The sequence below is a fragment of the Acanthochromis polyacanthus genome, chromosome 2, assembly GCF_021347895.1.
Source record: "Acanthochromis polyacanthus isolate Apoly-LR-REF ecotype Palm Island chromosome 2, KAUST_Apoly_ChrSc, whole genome shotgun sequence".
Taxonomy (NCBI): domain Eukaryota; kingdom Metazoa; phylum Chordata; class Actinopteri; family Pomacentridae; genus Acanthochromis; species Acanthochromis polyacanthus.
This window is the reverse complement of record NC_067114.1, coordinates 38,501,471-38,518,930: the sequence shown is the minus strand read 5'-3', so window position 1 is coordinate 38,518,930 and position 17,460 is coordinate 38,501,471. Positions and strand designations below refer to the sequence as shown.

The 17,460-nt window shown below is 41.1% G+C and overlaps 1 protein-coding gene and 6 non-coding genes across 7 annotated transcripts in view; 1 reads left to right on the top strand and 6 right to left on the bottom strand.

The window, feature by feature from the left end:
* The window catches only part of si:ch211-71n6.4 (para-nitrobenzyl esterase), a 43,601-nt gene that overhangs the window by 10,068 nt on the left and 16,073 nt on the right, over nucleotides 1-17,460 (top strand). Inside the window, exons 4-7 of the mRNA XM_051937220.1 lie at nucleotides 7,479-7,586; nucleotides 8,855-9,051; nucleotides 13,388-13,587; nucleotides 13,671-13,729. Of these exons, the coding sequence (XP_051793180.1) occupies nucleotides 7,479-7,586; nucleotides 8,855-9,051; nucleotides 13,388-13,587; nucleotides 13,671-13,729 (564 nt within the window). The remainder of the gene's footprint in view (nucleotides 1-7,478; nucleotides 7,587-8,854; nucleotides 9,052-13,387; nucleotides 13,588-13,670; nucleotides 13,730-17,460) is intronic.
* Nucleotides 281-354, bottom strand: trnan-guu (transfer RNA asparagine (anticodon GUU)). The gene has a single exon. It is a non-coding gene; the product is annotated as a tRNA-Asn (tRNA).
* Nucleotides 784-857, bottom strand: trnan-guu (transfer RNA asparagine (anticodon GUU)). The gene has a single exon. It is a non-coding gene; the product is annotated as a tRNA-Asn (tRNA).
* trnan-guu (transfer RNA asparagine (anticodon GUU)) lies at nucleotides 2,449-2,522 on the bottom strand. Its single transcript has one exon. It is a non-coding gene; the product is annotated as a tRNA-Asn (tRNA).
* On the bottom strand, nucleotides 2,960-3,033 carry trnan-guu (transfer RNA asparagine (anticodon GUU)). Its single transcript has one exon. It is a non-coding gene; the product is annotated as a tRNA-Asn (tRNA).
* On the bottom strand, nucleotides 3,471-3,544 carry trnan-guu (transfer RNA asparagine (anticodon GUU)). Its single transcript has one exon. It is a non-coding gene; the product is annotated as a tRNA-Asn (tRNA).
* trnan-guu (transfer RNA asparagine (anticodon GUU)) lies at nucleotides 3,982-4,055 on the bottom strand. The gene has a single exon. It is a non-coding gene; the product is annotated as a tRNA-Asn (tRNA).

The following is a 17,460-nucleotide window of genomic DNA, read 5'->3' as shown; positions in this document are numbered from 1 at the left end:
AATTTCACCACCTTGGACTTCTTGACTCATACCTCACCTGGCAGTTTGAAAACCGTTGACACCTTGAGTATGTCGGTTTTGGGTCATTAACACGCCATTAGTCGTGTGTTTTGAGGTGTAGAATAAATTGTCGGGATTCATAACCAGTTGTAACCTTCTTGGACAGGTGGTGAAATGCTTTCAAGGACTATGCTCGAGTAGATAGGACAGCATCACGGAATCAAGAGTCTCAGTTCCTGTCATTCTTCGCCTCATGTTAAGTGGCTATGTAAGCACAAAGCATCCCTGGGTGGGCTCGAACCACCAACCTTTCGGTTAACAGCCAAACGCGCTCACCGATTGCGCCACAGAGACATGCATGGTGTTTATTTAGTGGGAGGATTATGCATGCATAAATGATCTTCTGACAACTATGTGGGTCTGAGTACTTCTAATTTGAGGAGGGGGTCTGCGACACCAATTATCAGGCACTGATGACAGTTTCTTAACATCGTTCTCTTTAAAATTTCAACACCGTGGACTCATACCTCACCTGGCAGTTTGAAAACCATTCCCACCTCGAGTATGTCGGTTTTGGGACATTAACCTGCCATTCGTCATGTCTTTTGAGGTGTAGAGTAAGTTGTCAGGATTCATAACCAGTCGTAACTGTGGAACCTTCTTGGACAGGTGGTGAAATGCTTTCGAGACCTACACTCAAAGAGACAGGACAGCATCACGGAAGGAAGAGTCTCAGTTCCTGTAATTCTTTTCATCATTTTAAGTGGCTATGTAAGCACAAAGCGTCCCTGGGTGGGCTCGAACCACCAACCTTTCGGTTAACAGCCGAATGCGCTGACCGATTGCGCCACAGAGACGTGTATGGCTTTCATATAGTGGCAGGATTATGCATCCATAAATTATCTTCTGACAGCTATGTGGATTTGAGTACTTCTTATTTGAGGAGGGAGTCTGCGACACCAATTATCAGGCAATGATGACAGTTTCTTAACATCATTCTCTGTAAAATTTGACCACCATGGACTTCTTGACTCATACCTCACCTGGCAGTTTGAAAACCGTTCACACCTTAATTATGTCGGTTTTGGGTCATTAACACGCCATTAGTCGTGTGTTTTGAGGTGTAGAATAAGTTGTCGGGATTCATAACCAGTCACAACTGTGGAACAGTGTTGTTTTTGGCAGCCAATTTAGATTTAGTCTTCGTTTTAGTCTTTTGGACGAAATCCTTATTCTATTTAGTCACAATTTAGTCATTTCTGTAAGTGATAGTTTTAGTCCAGTTTTAGTCGACGAAAACTCAAAAGGTTTTAGTCTAGTTTTAGTCTAGACGTATTAGCCTTTTAACAAATGACGTATTATTAACCTCACTGACAAAATGACAGTGGATTCAATGTTCATTACTACAAAAAAGCCAACAAAGATATTCCTTCTTCAGGACTTGTGGGTTTATTTTTTTGTCAGTTTAGAGTAGTATGTTAAGGTTAAGGTTTTGTAGAATAAATATCCTCGTCTCGATTATTGTTGTACGTCGTTAGAAATAAAAAAAATACCTTTAATTCTGTGTTCTGTAAAGTCAGTGCATTTAATTTACAATGCATTGATTCCATAGAATACAATGTTGATTAACTTGCAATGCCCCACTAAAATAAATAAATCCTGAATAACGGGAACAATTAGATGAAGCATATCGATGTTCTGAAGGCTGGTATGTGAAATCTCTGGTTAGAATGTGGTCAGATGATTTATATGATGTTTAAAATCTGTTTAAAAGTAGAACACCTCAGGTCCAACTGGTTTATCGCAGTAAGCTTTGAAAACGGTATTAGAACTTCTCTTGCCGTTTCTGTCTGACCGTCGGACTGAGACCACAGACTGTCACCAGTTAATCTGATCGTCACACTCTGCCGCAGTAAAGCGATATTTCCACTCCGTTAGGTGGAAGTCCTCATTAAACCGAGAATTTTACTGGTAGACGGAACAGCCGTGAGTCCCAACAGAGCAATGACAACGTTAAAGCTGACAAGAAGAACATTTCGGAACAGTTTATGGACGTCTGTGTGTTTTGAACAGGCATCGGTACAGTCACCTATGCTATGCATTGCCGTTGTAACAACCTTGCTCACTGAATATCACCAGTTGATCGAAACCATCCATTAATGTTTTCGTCCAGTCTCATCTCTTGAATGAAAACTAGCACACGTCTCGTCACATTTTGGTCATCAGAGAGCCGCGTTTATTTCGTCATCGTTTCGTTTTCGTCATGAAAAAAAGGGGCGTCATGAAATAATTTCGTCATCGAAAACAACACTGCTGTGGAACCTTCTTGGACAGGTGGTGAAATGCTTTCAAGGACTATGCTCAAATAGGTAGGACAGCATCACAGAAGGAGGAGTCTCAGTTCCTGTAATTCTTTTCATCATGTTAAGTGGCTATGTAAGCACAAAGCGTCCCTGGGTGGGCTCGAACCACCAACCTTTCGGTTAACAGCCGAATGCGCTGACCGATTGCGCCACAGAGACGTGTATGGCTTTCATATAGTGGCAGGATTATGCATCCATAAATGATCTTCTGACAACTATGTGGGTTTGAGTACTTCTTATATGAGGAGGGGGTCTGCGACACCAGTTATCAGGCAATGATGACAGTGGCTTAACATCATTCTCTGTAAAATTTCACCACCTTGGACTTCTTGACTCATACCTCACCTGGCAGTTTGAAAACCGTTGACACCTTGAGTATGTCGGTTTTGGGTCATCAACACGCCATTAGTCGTGTGTTTTGAGGTGTAGAATAAATTGTCGGGATTCATAACCAGTTGTAACCGTGGAACCTTTTTGGACAGGTGGTGAAATGCTTTCAAGGACTATGCTCGAGTAGATAGGACAGCATCACGGAATCAAGAGTCTCAGTTCCTGTCATTCTTCGCCTCATGTTAAGTGGCTATGTAAGCACAAAGCATCCCTGGGTGGGCTCGAACCACCAACCTTTCGGTTAACAGCCAAACGCTCTCACCGATTGCGCCACAGAGACATGCATGGTGTTGATTTAGTGGCAGGATTATGCATGCATAAATGATCTTCTGACAACTATGTGGGTCTGAGTACTTCTAATTTGAGGAGGGGGTCTGCGACACCAATTATCAGGCACTGATGACAGTTTCTTAACATCATTCTCTTTAAAATTTGACCACCATGGACTTCTTGACTCATACCTCACCTGGCAGTTTGAAAACCATTCCCACCTCGAGTATGTCGGTTTTGGGTCATTAACACACCATTAGTCGTGTGTTTTGAGGTGTAGAATAAGTTGTCGGAATTCATAACCAGTCACAACTGTGGAACCTTCTTGGACAGGTGGTGAAATGCTTTCGAGGACTATACTCGAGTAGGTAGGACACCATCACAGAAGGAAAAGTCTCAGTTCCTGTAATTCTTTCCCTCATATTAAGTGGTTGTGTCACCATAAAGCGTCCCTGGGTGGGCTCGAACCACCAACCTTTCGGTTAACAGCCGAATGCGCTGACCGATTGCGCCACAGAGACGTATACAGCTTTCACATAGTGGCAGGATTATGCATCCATAAATGATCTTCTGACAACTATGTGGATTTGAGTACTTCTTATTTGAGGAGGGGATCTGCGACACCAGTTATCAGGCAATGATGACAGTGGCTTAACATCATTCTCTGTAGAATTTCACCACCATGGACTTCTTGACTCATACCTCACCTGGCAGTTTGAAAACCGTTAACACCTTAATTATGTCGGTTTTGGGACATTAACACGCCATTAGTCGTGTGTTTTGAGGTGTAGAATAAGTTGTCGGGATTCATAACCAGTCTTAACTGTGGAACCTTCTTGGACAGGTGGTGAAATGCTTTCAGGGACTATGCTCGAGTCGATAGGACAGCATCACGGAATCAAGAGTCTCAGTTACTCTCTTTCTTCGCCTCATGTTAAGTGGCTATGTAAGCACAAAAAGTCCCTGGGTGGGCTCGAACCACCAACCTTTCGGTTAACAGCCGAATGCGCTGACCAATTACGCCACAGAGACGTGTATAGTTTTCACATAGTGGCAGGATTATGCATCCATAAATGATCTTCTGACAACTATGTGGGTCTGAGTACTTCTTATTTGAGGAGGGAGTCTGCGACACCAATTATCAGGCACTGATGACAGTTTCTTAACATCATTCTCTGTAAAATTTGACCACCATGGACTTCTTGACTCATACCTCACATGGCAGTTTGAAAACCATTCCCACCTCGAGTATGTCGGTTTTGGGTCATCAACACGCCATTAGTCGTGTGTTTTGAGGTGTAGAATAAGCTGTCGGGATTCATAACCAGTCACAACTGTGTAATCTTCTTGGACAGGTGGTGAAATGCTTTCAAAAATTATACTCGAAAAGATAGGACAGCATCACAAGGTGTGGAGTCTCAATTCCTTTCCCTCATATTAAGTGGTTGTGTAAGCACAAAACATCCCTGGGTGGGCTCAAACCACCAACCTTTCGGTTAACAGCCAAATGCGCTGGCCTATTGCACCACAGAGACGTGTACAGCTTTCACATAGTGGCAGGATTACGCCTGTTAACAGGCGAATGCCACAGAGACGTATATGGATTTTATGTAGTGACAAGATTCTGCATCCATAAATGATCTTCTGACAACTATGTGGATTTGGGTACCGCTTAATAGAGGAGAGGGTCTATGACACCAATTATGAGGTACTTAAAACAGTAACTTCACATCATTCCCTGCAAAGTCTCACAGAGGAGGTGGTCTGCAAAACCAATTATCAGGAGCTTATCAAAATGTCTTTATATCATTTCCTGGAAAGTTTAACCACCATTGACTCCTTGACGTATCCTTCACCTGGCAGTTTCAACACCACTCACACCTTGAGGTATTAAGTCTTCCGTCATTGACAGGCCATTAGCAAGGTGTTTTGGGGCAAGAATAATTTTTGGACTCATAGCCAGTCAGTTAGAACTGTGGAACACTGTTGAATGATTGCTGAATTGCTGTGTGGCTTTGAACCTACAACCTTCCAGTTAACAGCTGTATACACTGACTGATTGCAGCTCAGAGATGTCAGCAGCTCTTTACTTGTAGCAGGATCACACATATATAAATTATCTTACTACATCGTTTTTGTACAGCAAGTACTTTGCTTTATCTTACATTGCCTGGCAGCTTTAAAACCATCACACTATGAGGCAGTCCAGTCTTGGGTCATTAACAGATAATTAACCATGTGTTGGTGGGGGGAGAATAATTTTTAGGACTCATGACAAATCAGGGGCTTCGTGTTTAGCACTTTCGCCTTGCAGCAAGAAGATCCCCGGTTCAAATCCCGGCCTGGGTCTGGGATCTTTCTGCATGGAGTTTGCATGTTCTCCCTGTGCATGCGTGGGTTTTCTCCGGGCACTCCCGCTTCCTCCCACACTCCAAAAACATGCTGAGGTTAATTGTCCGTAGGTGTGAAATGTGAGTGTGTTTGTTTGTCTGTATATGTAGCCCTGCGACAGACTGGCGACCTGTCCAGGGTGTCCCCTGCCTTCACCCGAGTCAGCTGAGATAGGCTCCAGCACCCCCCATAACCCTAGTGAGGATAAAGCGGTGTATAGAGAATGGATGGATGGATGGATGACCAGTCAGTTAGAACTGTGGAACCTTGTTGGATGAGAGGTGAAATGCCTTTAAGAACTATGCTCAACCAGATAAAACAGTGTCAGACAGCTAAACTCTTCATTTTTGTGATACTACACTCATTCTGTTGTTCCTTAACCATCGTCACCTTTTCAATAAAATTTACTGGATATTTGAGCACTAAACATCTGTGGTGGAGCTCAAACCACCAACCTTTCCATTAGCATGCCATTGTGTCTGCCACAGCAAAGCTTGTGACCTTAACTCGCTTTAAATGTCGTCTGAATTTATGTTGAATTTGTCACTTAGTATTTGTATTTTTCACGAACTCTGTGCTGAAACAAAACCAAAGCACCTCAAGAGCCAGAAAATAACTGTGTCCGTTTTAATGTGCACCGCTGTGTGCAAATGTGACGCTGTATACAAATGGCAAGCATAAAATGCAGCTAAATTGTAATGCTCTATAACCCTATATATTAAATATGACAATGGTTCCATCCATCCGTTCTCTATACATCGCTTTATCCTCACTCGGGTCGCGGGGGGTGCTGGAGCCTATCCCAGCTGACTCGGACGAAGGCAGGGGACACCCTGGACAGGTTGCCAATCTGTCGCAGGGCATCTGATAAAACCCTGTTTACTAATGTCGTTTTGTAAAATAGCAACAACTGATTTGATTTTACTGAAATTTCCATGTTTTGCTGCATTTAAATACCTGTAAGTTTAATATTTAAATTATTTTTTTAAAGATTAATTTATTAAACTAGTTTATTTGTTGAAATCAACAAGAAAGCTATTTGTGTGATCCTTTATTTCTACTGCACCAATCAGAGTATATATATGAATATATTGATCCATGACAAATATAACTGGACTTATGCATAAAATTCAGGCATTTAAAGTCATATGTGTATTACACAGTTTGGCAGATAGTCTTTAAAAAAAAAAAAAAATCCGCTGCTCTGTGCTATGGGGAACAATTATTATAAACTGTAGGTGTGTATTAAGAAACACAGACACAGCTTGAGTCTCATTTTTAGGTCTGTTATTGTTTTTGTTTGGTGCCACCACAGGTGAAATATCAGCGCTTTTACTGTCCAGATAAACTGGACTAAAGGCCAGTAAATGCAGCAGAGTTTGAATAAGCCAACATTTTCACATGCTTGGTTAAAAGCACTAATTAGGATCACAAAGTTCAAGAAATAGTCGTAGTTGATGTGAGCTTTTAACAGTTTCTGTTGGATCGTTTGGTGTGAAAGAGGTTATAATGGTGGCCATTTTGTTACAAGCTGTTTACCACTTGAAGTGGAGCCTTTTAATATTTATGGTGTTCACATTGTGCTCTTAGTGCAGCTGAATGTTGAAAAGTCCATACCCTTCCATTAAGGTGTGAGTTCCTAATGGATGTTAATGTGATCTGGATGAATGGAGCTCTTTTCTCAGGCCGCCTCTTCCGTGTTAATGTTTGCATTTTCGCACGCTGTGGGACGCAAATTGGCGTGTTGGGTAATTTCTGTTACATAATCCAAATACGCCCGCTGTGACCTTGATATGAAGCGACCCGTTAAATGAGAGAACCTCGTGTGACTCGATGGCGTGATGACGGTGCGCACGAGAATCTTCTTCATCTTCCAGGAGCCGCTCACACTTTCTAATTTTGAATACTCCTATTTCCCTGCCCCATTTCCTCACTCCCTCAGCTTGAAATGAGTTAAATTTAGCCTTTTTTTTGTTTCTGACGGTGGAGAAAATGGGCCGCCGGAAACAAGGCCACATCAAAGCAGGTTCTCATTGCTAATCGATGCCTCCCTCTCCTCCACAGGGAACTATGGCTTCCTGGACCAGATCGCAGCTCTGAAATGGGTCCAGAGGAACATCCACGTGTTTGGAGGAGATCCTGGGAAAGTCACCATATTTGGACAGAGTTCAGGTATGAAAACAGTTAAAAAAAAGTAAAGAAAATGTGTCATTAGATCATGCTGGGATATACACACACACAGTAACACTAGTAGTTCTTTTGATTATATACAACAAAGTTAGCACCTAGTTTTAAGTTATGGTAGCCACTAGCTCCTAATAATTTATACAATTATCAGTGTGAATCCTGAGGGAAATCAAGTTAACCATCTGAACTTTGAGCAGTTTCTGTAGATTTCCCCTCACTGTGGGCTTGTTTATCACTGCAATATTAAGTCCTGCACCTCCATGGAAACACTGCAGCTGTGACTAGAAGTAGAGAGAACTTAGACATGTTTTCTCTGCAGTAGGACACAGGCTGAATGTCTGGACGAACTGCATTCAACATATACAACATTTCTGCAGGTGGCTCTACAGGTTTTGGATATTTACCTACTTACTCTGCAAACTGTTTCATACTACTCTGCACATCAATTATAGAAACATGTTTCACCATGCTGAATGTATCCTTGAAAAACTTGCGCCTCTGTATACCATTTTTGAGCCATGCTGCATTTATTTTTTTGATCCAGTCTGTTTAATTTTCTTCTCGTCGTCTCGTCTTTGCTTTGTGTAAACGCTGCCTGCAGTTTGGCTGAAAACTCTACGCATACAGCTGAATCAGTCATGGCTTCTCAGTTGAGCTGAGTAGCTGAGAATTTTTTTCACTGAATCTCATCAAGCAATTAATTTTCGGCAATTTTTTTAATTAGAGGTGAAGAATATAGTGATTTTGATGAAATATCGTAATTTTAAAGCTCAGATTTGGCTAATTTTCTGAATGAAACCACACTTAACAACCATTGGAAAGGTGAAAACCTGATGTAAATGACTTTTTGTGTTTGTGGTTTCTGGCTCACAAATGGTGTAATTTTTTCATTTTGTTGTTAAAAAAATGAAAACATGTTTTTTCCAACCCACCAGCTGGTTTTGGGCTTCCGAGCATTGATGAGCAGCTGGTTTTGCATGTAAAGAAAATGCAGATGCTGGTGTCAACACAGCAATGACTGCTGCAAAGAGGATTTAAAAGCAAGAACTAGCACATAAGTAGACAGTTTATGATTTTCACTGCTGCAGTGAAGAAAAAAATCTTTGATATGAGGGGGGAAACTGTTGAGGTACTTGTTAATGTGTACAGACTTAATTATTTTTATGATAATGGTTATAGAGGTGCTATTTATTATGGCTTATTCCACATAACAAGTCAGCAGCTCACCTGTTTTTGTTTTTGGTCTGGTGAAGGCGGGACCTCCGTGTGGACCCTGATGATGTCCCCGCTGGCCAAAGGTCTTTTCCACGCGGGGGTGGACATGAGCGGCTCATACATCTACAACGCAACATTGGAGCAAGCCGAGTCCGACAACCTGGTGTTTCTGAATAAGACGAGCTGCAAAGATGTGGCGTGTCTCAGACGTCTCACTGTCAAACAAGTCCTGCAGGTAAGAAGCAAGATTCGGTTCCTATAAGAAGCATTCATCGGCCCTTGGACATTTTCCTCTTTTATTGCTTGTCAACATTGATTCAGTTTAATTTGGCTTTTTAAAAAGAATTTACCAAAAAAACTTTCGTGTCAACAGGAAAATAAATTTCTGCAAAGTAATGTCACGTAATTAAAATATAAAACAAGGGATTGCATAATTATTCCTGCCTTTAAAAGTGACTTATCTAATTCAACACAAGTGTAGCCAATTTGTGTTTGTCATACAGTTAGTAAAATGGGGATCATCTGAGTGCAGTAAATGTTTCTAATTGATTGTACTACAAAGACACCTGCATTTTTGAAAGGTCCAGCCACTGGTGAATCAGCACTCCTGGGTATAACTACAGCATGAAAATAAAAAATCACTACTCTGCAAGCAATATTATCACTTCACTGAATATCCCTTGAATGCAGTTAAATATCTCAATTAGAAAAAGAAGGAATTTGGCAATCTACCAAAAGCAGAGTATCCTTAAAAACTGAGCAACAGCGCAAGAAAGAGATGAGTGAGAGAGTCCACCAAGACACCTATGACTCCCCTAAAAGAGTTCCACGCTTCAGTGACTGAGATGGAGGAGAGAGTGTGTATACAGCTATTGGATGTTTTTTACCAGTCAAAGCTTTTTGGGAAAGTGGCAAAGGGAAAGTCAATGTTTTCCTATCAAGTTCATTAAATCTTTTCTAATGATCGCCAGAACGCGTGTAGGAGACTCTGAAGTCAACTGGGAAAATGTTCTTTGGTCTGTTAGCACTAAAATTAAGCTTTTGGCCATCAGACCAGACACCAAATAGTGCGCATCCTCACAAACATACCAACCTAACTATGAAGCATGGTGGTGGCAGCATCATGACGTGTCTCAGCAGCAGGCCCTGGAAGGCTTTTAAAGGTAGAGGGCAAAATAAATGCAGAAAAGTCTGGTGATCACCGAAAAAACAACCTGATGCAGTCTGTGAGAGAATCGTCACTTGGGAGAAGGTTTGTTTTCCAGCAAGACATTGGGAGCGACACAGAAATAGTTTAAAGACAAGAAGGTAAATGGCTGCACAGTGTTTAGTACTTTGGCCTTGTAGCAAGAAGATCCCTGGTTCAAATCCCGGCTTGGGCCTGGGATTGTTCTGCATGGAGTTTGCATGTTCTCCTTGTGCATGCGTGGGTTTTCTCTGGGCACTCTGGCTTCCTCCCACAGTCCAAAAACATGCTGAGGTTAATTGGTTACTCTAAATTGTCCGTAGGTGTGATTCTTTGTCTATATACGTAGCCCTGCGACAGACTGGCGACCTGTCCGGGGTGTCCCCTGCCTTTGAGGTAAATGTTCTGGAGTTGCCGAGTCAGAGCCCAGACCTCAATCCAACTGAGAATTGGTGACTGGATTTGAAAAGATCTCTTTTCTCAATATGGAAGTGTACCCTGACAGAAGTTGAGCAGTTTTGCAAAGAAGAATGGCATAAAAATGCACTGTCCAGATGTACAAGGCTCATTGAGGCCTATATTTTACATTTTTAGTTGAAAATACTTTGAAATCTATTTTCACTTTCACAAAAAGAGAGTCTTTTTTTGGTAAAATCTTGTCCAGAAAGCTAAATTAAATTGATCATGATTTAATTTTGAAAAGCAATAAAAGAGAAAAACTTTTAAGTGAGGTGAATACTTTTTTATTGGCGCTCATTTGTGCAGAGTTTTGTGTAAAAAAAAAAATTAAAAAGAGCCAAAGGCTCAGAGAGAGGATGTTCAGTAATTAAAGAAACCTAATAACAGAATATTGCATTAGGTAGTTATTCTTTTTAATATTCTCTTTAATATTTGAAGATTTCATAAAACATCTAATTCGTAGCTTATCTTTATGATCAGCAAAGACATTTTGACAAAATTTTAAAATTACCTTTTCATTCTGATGGATTATAAAGCCACATCCAGGTATCAGAGGACCTGAACTTCACAAATTTTACTGTGGAACTTAATGAACAAATGAGACACTAAACATAATGGAGAGACAAATCTGAAGCCGTGATTAAACACAGGTATTCACCGCCTTCCCTCGGAAACCCCCATCAGGATTTATTGAATACAAGATCCTCTGAGGAGGAAAAAAGCTAGTTCATTTATGAAGGGCTTCAGTTTAACATTTGCAACTGGGACCTGTGAATGAATTATGAATAATATGAAGCACTGATGACTGGTAAACTTTTATAAGTGCGACAACTTCCTGTTATTAGATTTTTAAAATGTCACAGAAAATGATTCAAGCTGCCACTCAGAATGGGAGAAAAGGAGAGTTTGTGTCTTATTTATGCATTTCCTTGTTTTTATTATCATTTTTGTAACATTTTTATTAAAAACTTGACTTTTTTCTAGAGTTGTGATTCATAAGATTAAGTAAACAGATGAATTTTCAATTATTACGTCAGCTGGTTGAAATAAGTTTCCTTTCACACCTCGTTTAACAACATTATTTATTAATGTAGCCTGTTACTGACCCCAGACAGACACTCTGCACTCCGAAAATGGCTCCAAACACAAGACGAGACTCTACAGAGAGATTTACAGCTGCACAAGGATATTACATAACAGGTTCTCCACTGATACGCTTGTTGAAAACTTGTGTGACTGCTTGCGTTTCTTTTCCAACTGGGGAAGTGAGCTATTTTGAATGCCTTGTCCATATCTCCACTGCCTTAATTTAGACAAGTAATTCACTTGGTTGTATTAAAAATAGAAGACATTTAATTGTTAATTCTAGCTTTACACATTTGCAGTTTTTACACCGCCAGTAATTTTCAGACCAGTATTTGTGCGATAAGAGTTCGTATGATGCATGTTTTTTCTTTATTTTACCAGGTAGGATCAGTTGAAAACAATTTCTCATTTATAGTGATGATCTGGCAAGAGGCCCCAGCAGGAAGAAAGATAAAAGTACATATGCAGCAAAGGACACACAAGTGTTTAAACATAGATTAAAACCAACCTAGATTAATGCTAGTAATTTAGTGAAAACAGTCAGCATGTGCAGCGGTCAGCTGCGGTCTGCTGCAGCTTCTACTTAAACATGTAAAGCGATGGAAGAGCTGACGATTTGAGAGATTCCTGGTGGGAATTCCAATCGATTGCTGGACCAAACGATAGGAATTCCGCCCAAAGACAGTGTGAACCTTAGGGATAGAGAGTGTTATGAGATCACTGGACCTCTGGTGGTAGTTGTTATGGGAAGGGAGTAGGAGGTTGGAGAGGTATTGTGGTGTCTTGCCCTCTTGTAGATGAGTAAAATTCAGACCTGGAGTCGCCTGGTGTAAAGTGAGGACCGCCAGTTTGTAAGGGTCACAATGGTAGGTGGAGAAAGGAGCACCGGTAGCAAGATAGATGGCTGAGTGACAGAGGGCATCAAGTCTGTTAAGGGCACACTTAGGGGCAATTTTGTAGATGACATTGCCGTAGTCAAACATAGGGAGGATGGTCAAATTCATGAGACTGTTTTTGGCAAAGTAAATAGACCTTATTATGGTAAAAGAACCCCAGTCTAGATTTGATTTTAGCCTGGAGAATATTGATGCGAGAAGTCAAAGAACGTCAAGAGCCCAGCCAGAGACCAAGTTACTTGTGAGAGCTGACGAACTCCAGATCTGAGCCATCTGCACAGGTGATCTTTGAGGGCCTGGAGACACTGTTTGTCCGATAGAATAGCATACATTTAGTTATTTTGGAATTGTCTCCAGGATCCATCAGTTTCTCACATTCCATTAATGATCTGTGTGGAAAACACCATGTTGCATGCTGGTTGTGTTGCAACACGTCACCCCGGAGTTGCCCACAGCTTATTTGTGTAAAGTAGACTTGACTTCCACATTATAGAAATGAGGCACGGGGAGCAGAGGTCCGACCCCTCATGAAACTTTCATAAAGCATCTAAACTAGCTGTTGTTGAACTAAAACCAAGACAGATTCAGCAGCTTGTTTTCTTGCCTCAAATGCTTTCAGAAATACTTTTTGCTGAAAGGTTTTTGTAAATAAAGAGAAAGCTTGCAACAGAGTTGCCATGTTGCTCCGACGCTTCAACCAGACTAAAAGTCTGAAGGGCTTTCATGTGACCACCTACTGGCCCACAAATGACACGCCCACCAAACAGGTGATATTCAGATGGGGCGTTTCCATGAGAGCAAAAATGCACTTGTAGACACGTACCATTAGTTGTGGTTAGTAAGCAACTTGTGTCACACACAAGAGGGCGCTGTAGTAAAGGATATACAGAAATTGAACACTGGCTCTATTTTTGTCCATTGATATTCATGCTGATGTTTCCCAGGCCGTCCCATGGCAGGAGTACCCCTACTGGGCAGCAGATGAATTGGTTGACCTCCCCACTAAAGGCCACTTCATTGGCCCAGTTGCGGTGGTCGATGGATACATCCTTGAAGCTCCACCTTTCGAGGTTTGGGAGAAGAAGGGAAGCTACAGCGACGTCCCTTTCGTCATTGGGACGACGGAACAGGAAGTTGACTTCAGGTTAGAGCTCACCTGGTTCACGTTCTTCACAAACAGCTGATGCTGAGTTCAAGCTAAACTCAGCCTTTGTGTTTCCTCCACAGCCCTCAATTTGAAAACATCTCCATGTGGACGTGGGGCGACTACCAGTGGTTTGTAACAGGTAACAGCAATGAGAGCATGTAGGTGGCTGTAAGTTTCTAAATTCTCAGTGGGTGTTGCCACTAGAACCTCTTTCACTTGTTTCCATTAATCTGACGACTTTGTTTCTGAATGCTGCCTTTTTATTCCATAACAAATGTTGGCAAAATGTAAAAGTTGGATCTTGTAAGGTTTTTATTATTGATCAACCAATGTGGGATTTTCAGGGTCAATACTGTAGACGATTATTGGTAATCAAGAAAAGTTAATAACCAACGTTTGGCACCAATTTGCTTTAAATGTACTGTTTTAACAGGATGTGATAGCAGAGAACCTGTCATTCATAACTAGACTTCTTCATTATTAAGGGTGACTGTAACTGAATATATAAAATAGAAACAGGAGCGATTAAATTAGGACACTCTGTTTTCTTATTATTTTACTGTCCTACCACTGTTCTTGCCCACTAAGGTCCAGATCTTAATCTTAATTATTGTTTTCCAGATTCTGTTTCAGGTTAATCTGTGGCTGCCTTCTAACTTAGCCGCTAGCAGTTAGCATAGCCTTAGCCACTGTGAGAGGAGCTAATTTCCTGGTTTGTGGCAACAGCTTGTGTTTCTTGTTCAGTTTCTGCTTGAGAAACATTTCTGATTCCACAGAGTGATGACAGACACAGAGGAAGCAGCATCAGACCTGAAGTGGCACATTTAATTTATCAATAAAAAGTAATCAATAAAAATAATAATCAGCCAGGCTGATAATCGGTCTATTCCTAGTTTTTGTGTAATTTTAACATGCCACAACTGCTTGCAGTCACATTCATAGATAGGCACACACAGGTAAGAGTCCCTCACTTTTCCCTCATAGGTCCCACTTTTTAGCAGCAATATTTGTTCAGAAACCTCACAAAGTCCTCCCTGAGTTTATTAAATACCTGCAGGATCCATATGAGCCTCTCCAAAGTAAGACAGTTAAATGCATTTTTGCAGGTGATTTCATTCAATACATGTAATTGTTTCTAGTACAACCATGTATATGTGACCTATACTGCCACCTTCTGACAACTCTAAGGAACCTAGTTTGTCCGCTTCAAAGCCGTTAATTGAAACAAGGCTAATTTGCCAAAGTTGTTTAAATCAATCCACTGGACTTAAGAAAGTTCCTTAAGACATTTCACCTCTCATCCAAGAGGCTTCTTCAGTTCTGGTGGTGGTTGGTGTTGCCTCAGCTTTTAAACCTCACAGAGGTTTGAAAGCTGACCATGACCTGGATGAATGAGAACCTACGCAGACATAAGGCTAATTTGCATTCTCTTTTATTTACTTTTCTGACATGTTTTAAAAGTTTCCTTTAAATTCATTTGATAATTAAATCATTCTTAATTTAAGTTCTCCATGGCAGCTTCAAAAACTTTCAGACATGTTTAACTTAAATAACTTCAGTTACAAAAGAGCTGAAAACACTCGGCTGTACACGAACATTAGGCTTTTTTGTGCACACACAAAAAATAGGCAGGTAGCGGACTATGAGGAGACATCAGTTTGAATTTTATAAAAACTCTATTAAATTATAAGTTCTCATACTCCACATTTAAGTGTAAATTGCTGAAGAAAAATAGCAATTTATCTGTTTTTTGTACACTGTTTATCTAAGACAGCTGCTACTGATTCTAGCACTTTGGCTACAGTAAACACGTCAAGATTCAAGCGTTTTCATTTGGCATATACATACACTCAACAAAAATATAAACGCAACACTTTTGTTCTTGCTCCCATATTTTATGAGATGAACTCAAAGATCTAAAACTTTTTCCACATACACGCCACCATTTCTCTCAAATATTGTTTACAAATCTGTCTAAATCTGTGATAGTGAGCACTTCTCCTTTGCTGAGATAATCCATCCCACCTCACAGGTGTGCCATATCAAGATGCTGATTAGACACCATGATTAGTGCCCAGGTGTGCCTTAGACTGCCCACAATAAAAGGACACTCTGAAAGGTGCAGTTTTGTTTTATTGGGGTGGTGGGTCCACTCCTCTTCAATGGCTGTGCGAAGTTGCTGGATATTGGCAGGAACTGGTACACGCTGTCGTATACGCCGATCCAGAGCATCCCAAACATGCTCAGTGGGTGAGTGTGCTGGCCATGCAAGAACTGGGACGTTTTCAGCTTCCAAGAATTGTGTACAGATCTTTGCAACATGGGGCTGTGCATTATCCTGCAGCAACGTGAGGTGATGTTCTTGGATGTATGGCACAACAATGGGTCTCAGGATCTCGTCACGGTATCTCTACATTCAAAATCCATCAATAAAATGCACCTGTGTTCTTCGTCCATAACAGATGCCTGCCCATACCATAACCCCACCGCCACCATGGGCCACTCCATCCACAACATTGACATCAGAAAACCGCTCACCCACACGACACCACACATGCTGTCTGCCATCTGCCCTGAACAGTGTAAACCGGGATTGATCCGTGAAGAGAACACCTCTCCAACGTGCCAGACGCCATCAAATGTGAGCATTTGCGAGACCCCGATAAGGATGACGAGCATGCAGATGAGCTTCCCTGAGACGATTTCTGACAGTTTGTGCAGAAATTCTTTCGTTACGCAAACAGATTGTTTCAGCAGCTGTCCGAGTGGCTGTCTCAGACGATCTTGGAGGTGAACATGCTGGATGTGGAGGTCCTGGGCTGGTGTGGTTACACGTGGTCTGCGGTTGTGAGGCTGCCTGGATGTACTGCCAAATTCTCTGAAATGCCTTTAGAGACTGCTTATGGTAGAGAAATGGACATTCAATACACAAACAACAGCTCTGGTTGACATTCCTGCTGTCAGCATGCCAATTGCATGCTCCCTCAAATCTTGCCACATCTGTGGCATTGTGGTGTGTGTGTGTGTGTGTGTGTGTGTGTGTGTGTGTGTGTGTGTGTGTGTGTGTGTGTGTGTGTGTGTGTGTGTGACATTTCTATTTCTCATGAAGCACTTTGTGTTCTGCATGGAAAGTGCTATACAAATGAAGTTTGAAGTTAATCAGCATCTTGATGTGGGATGGATTATCTCAGCAAAGGAGAAGTGCTCACTATCACAGATTTGTGAACAATGAGATAAATTGTGATGTGTATGTGGAAAAAGTTTTAGATCTTTGAGTTCATCTCATCAAAAATGGGAGCAAAAACAAAAGTGTTGCATTTACATTTTTGTTGAGTGTATATAGTATGTGCAGTGAAATGCTGAGTGACTGTTTCTCAAGGCTGTGTAAAAACAGTAACCTTTTAAAAAAAAAAGCCACTTGTCATACAATGTGGTGGATTTTTAAACTAAAGAGGAGTCATTACATCACACTGTCAGACCATGCTTGGAGAATATATATTTGTAGTTTCTACACCTGCAGTGCCTCTGCATTCGGATTGTGGTAAAACAAGATGGCGACCTCTGGTTATGCTTTGAGTTGTTGCACCCAGCAAAGTGCAACGTTTGTGTGATACGGTTAAGCTAACATCCGTACAATGGAATTAAAGTTATGAAGCAACTGTCAGCTGATACCAGCAAATCATTCACTCAGATTTATTTCGGAGTTACAGGCAGGAGTACCGATGGATGCTCGAGATCAATAAATTGAGTTTCAAGATCCTAAAGTGGAGGCCTTGTTTCAGACACTACTGTTCAAAAATTTTGGGTCACTTAAAAATGTTCTTATTCTTGAAAGTAAAGCTTTTTTTTTTTCAATGATGCAGACACTTT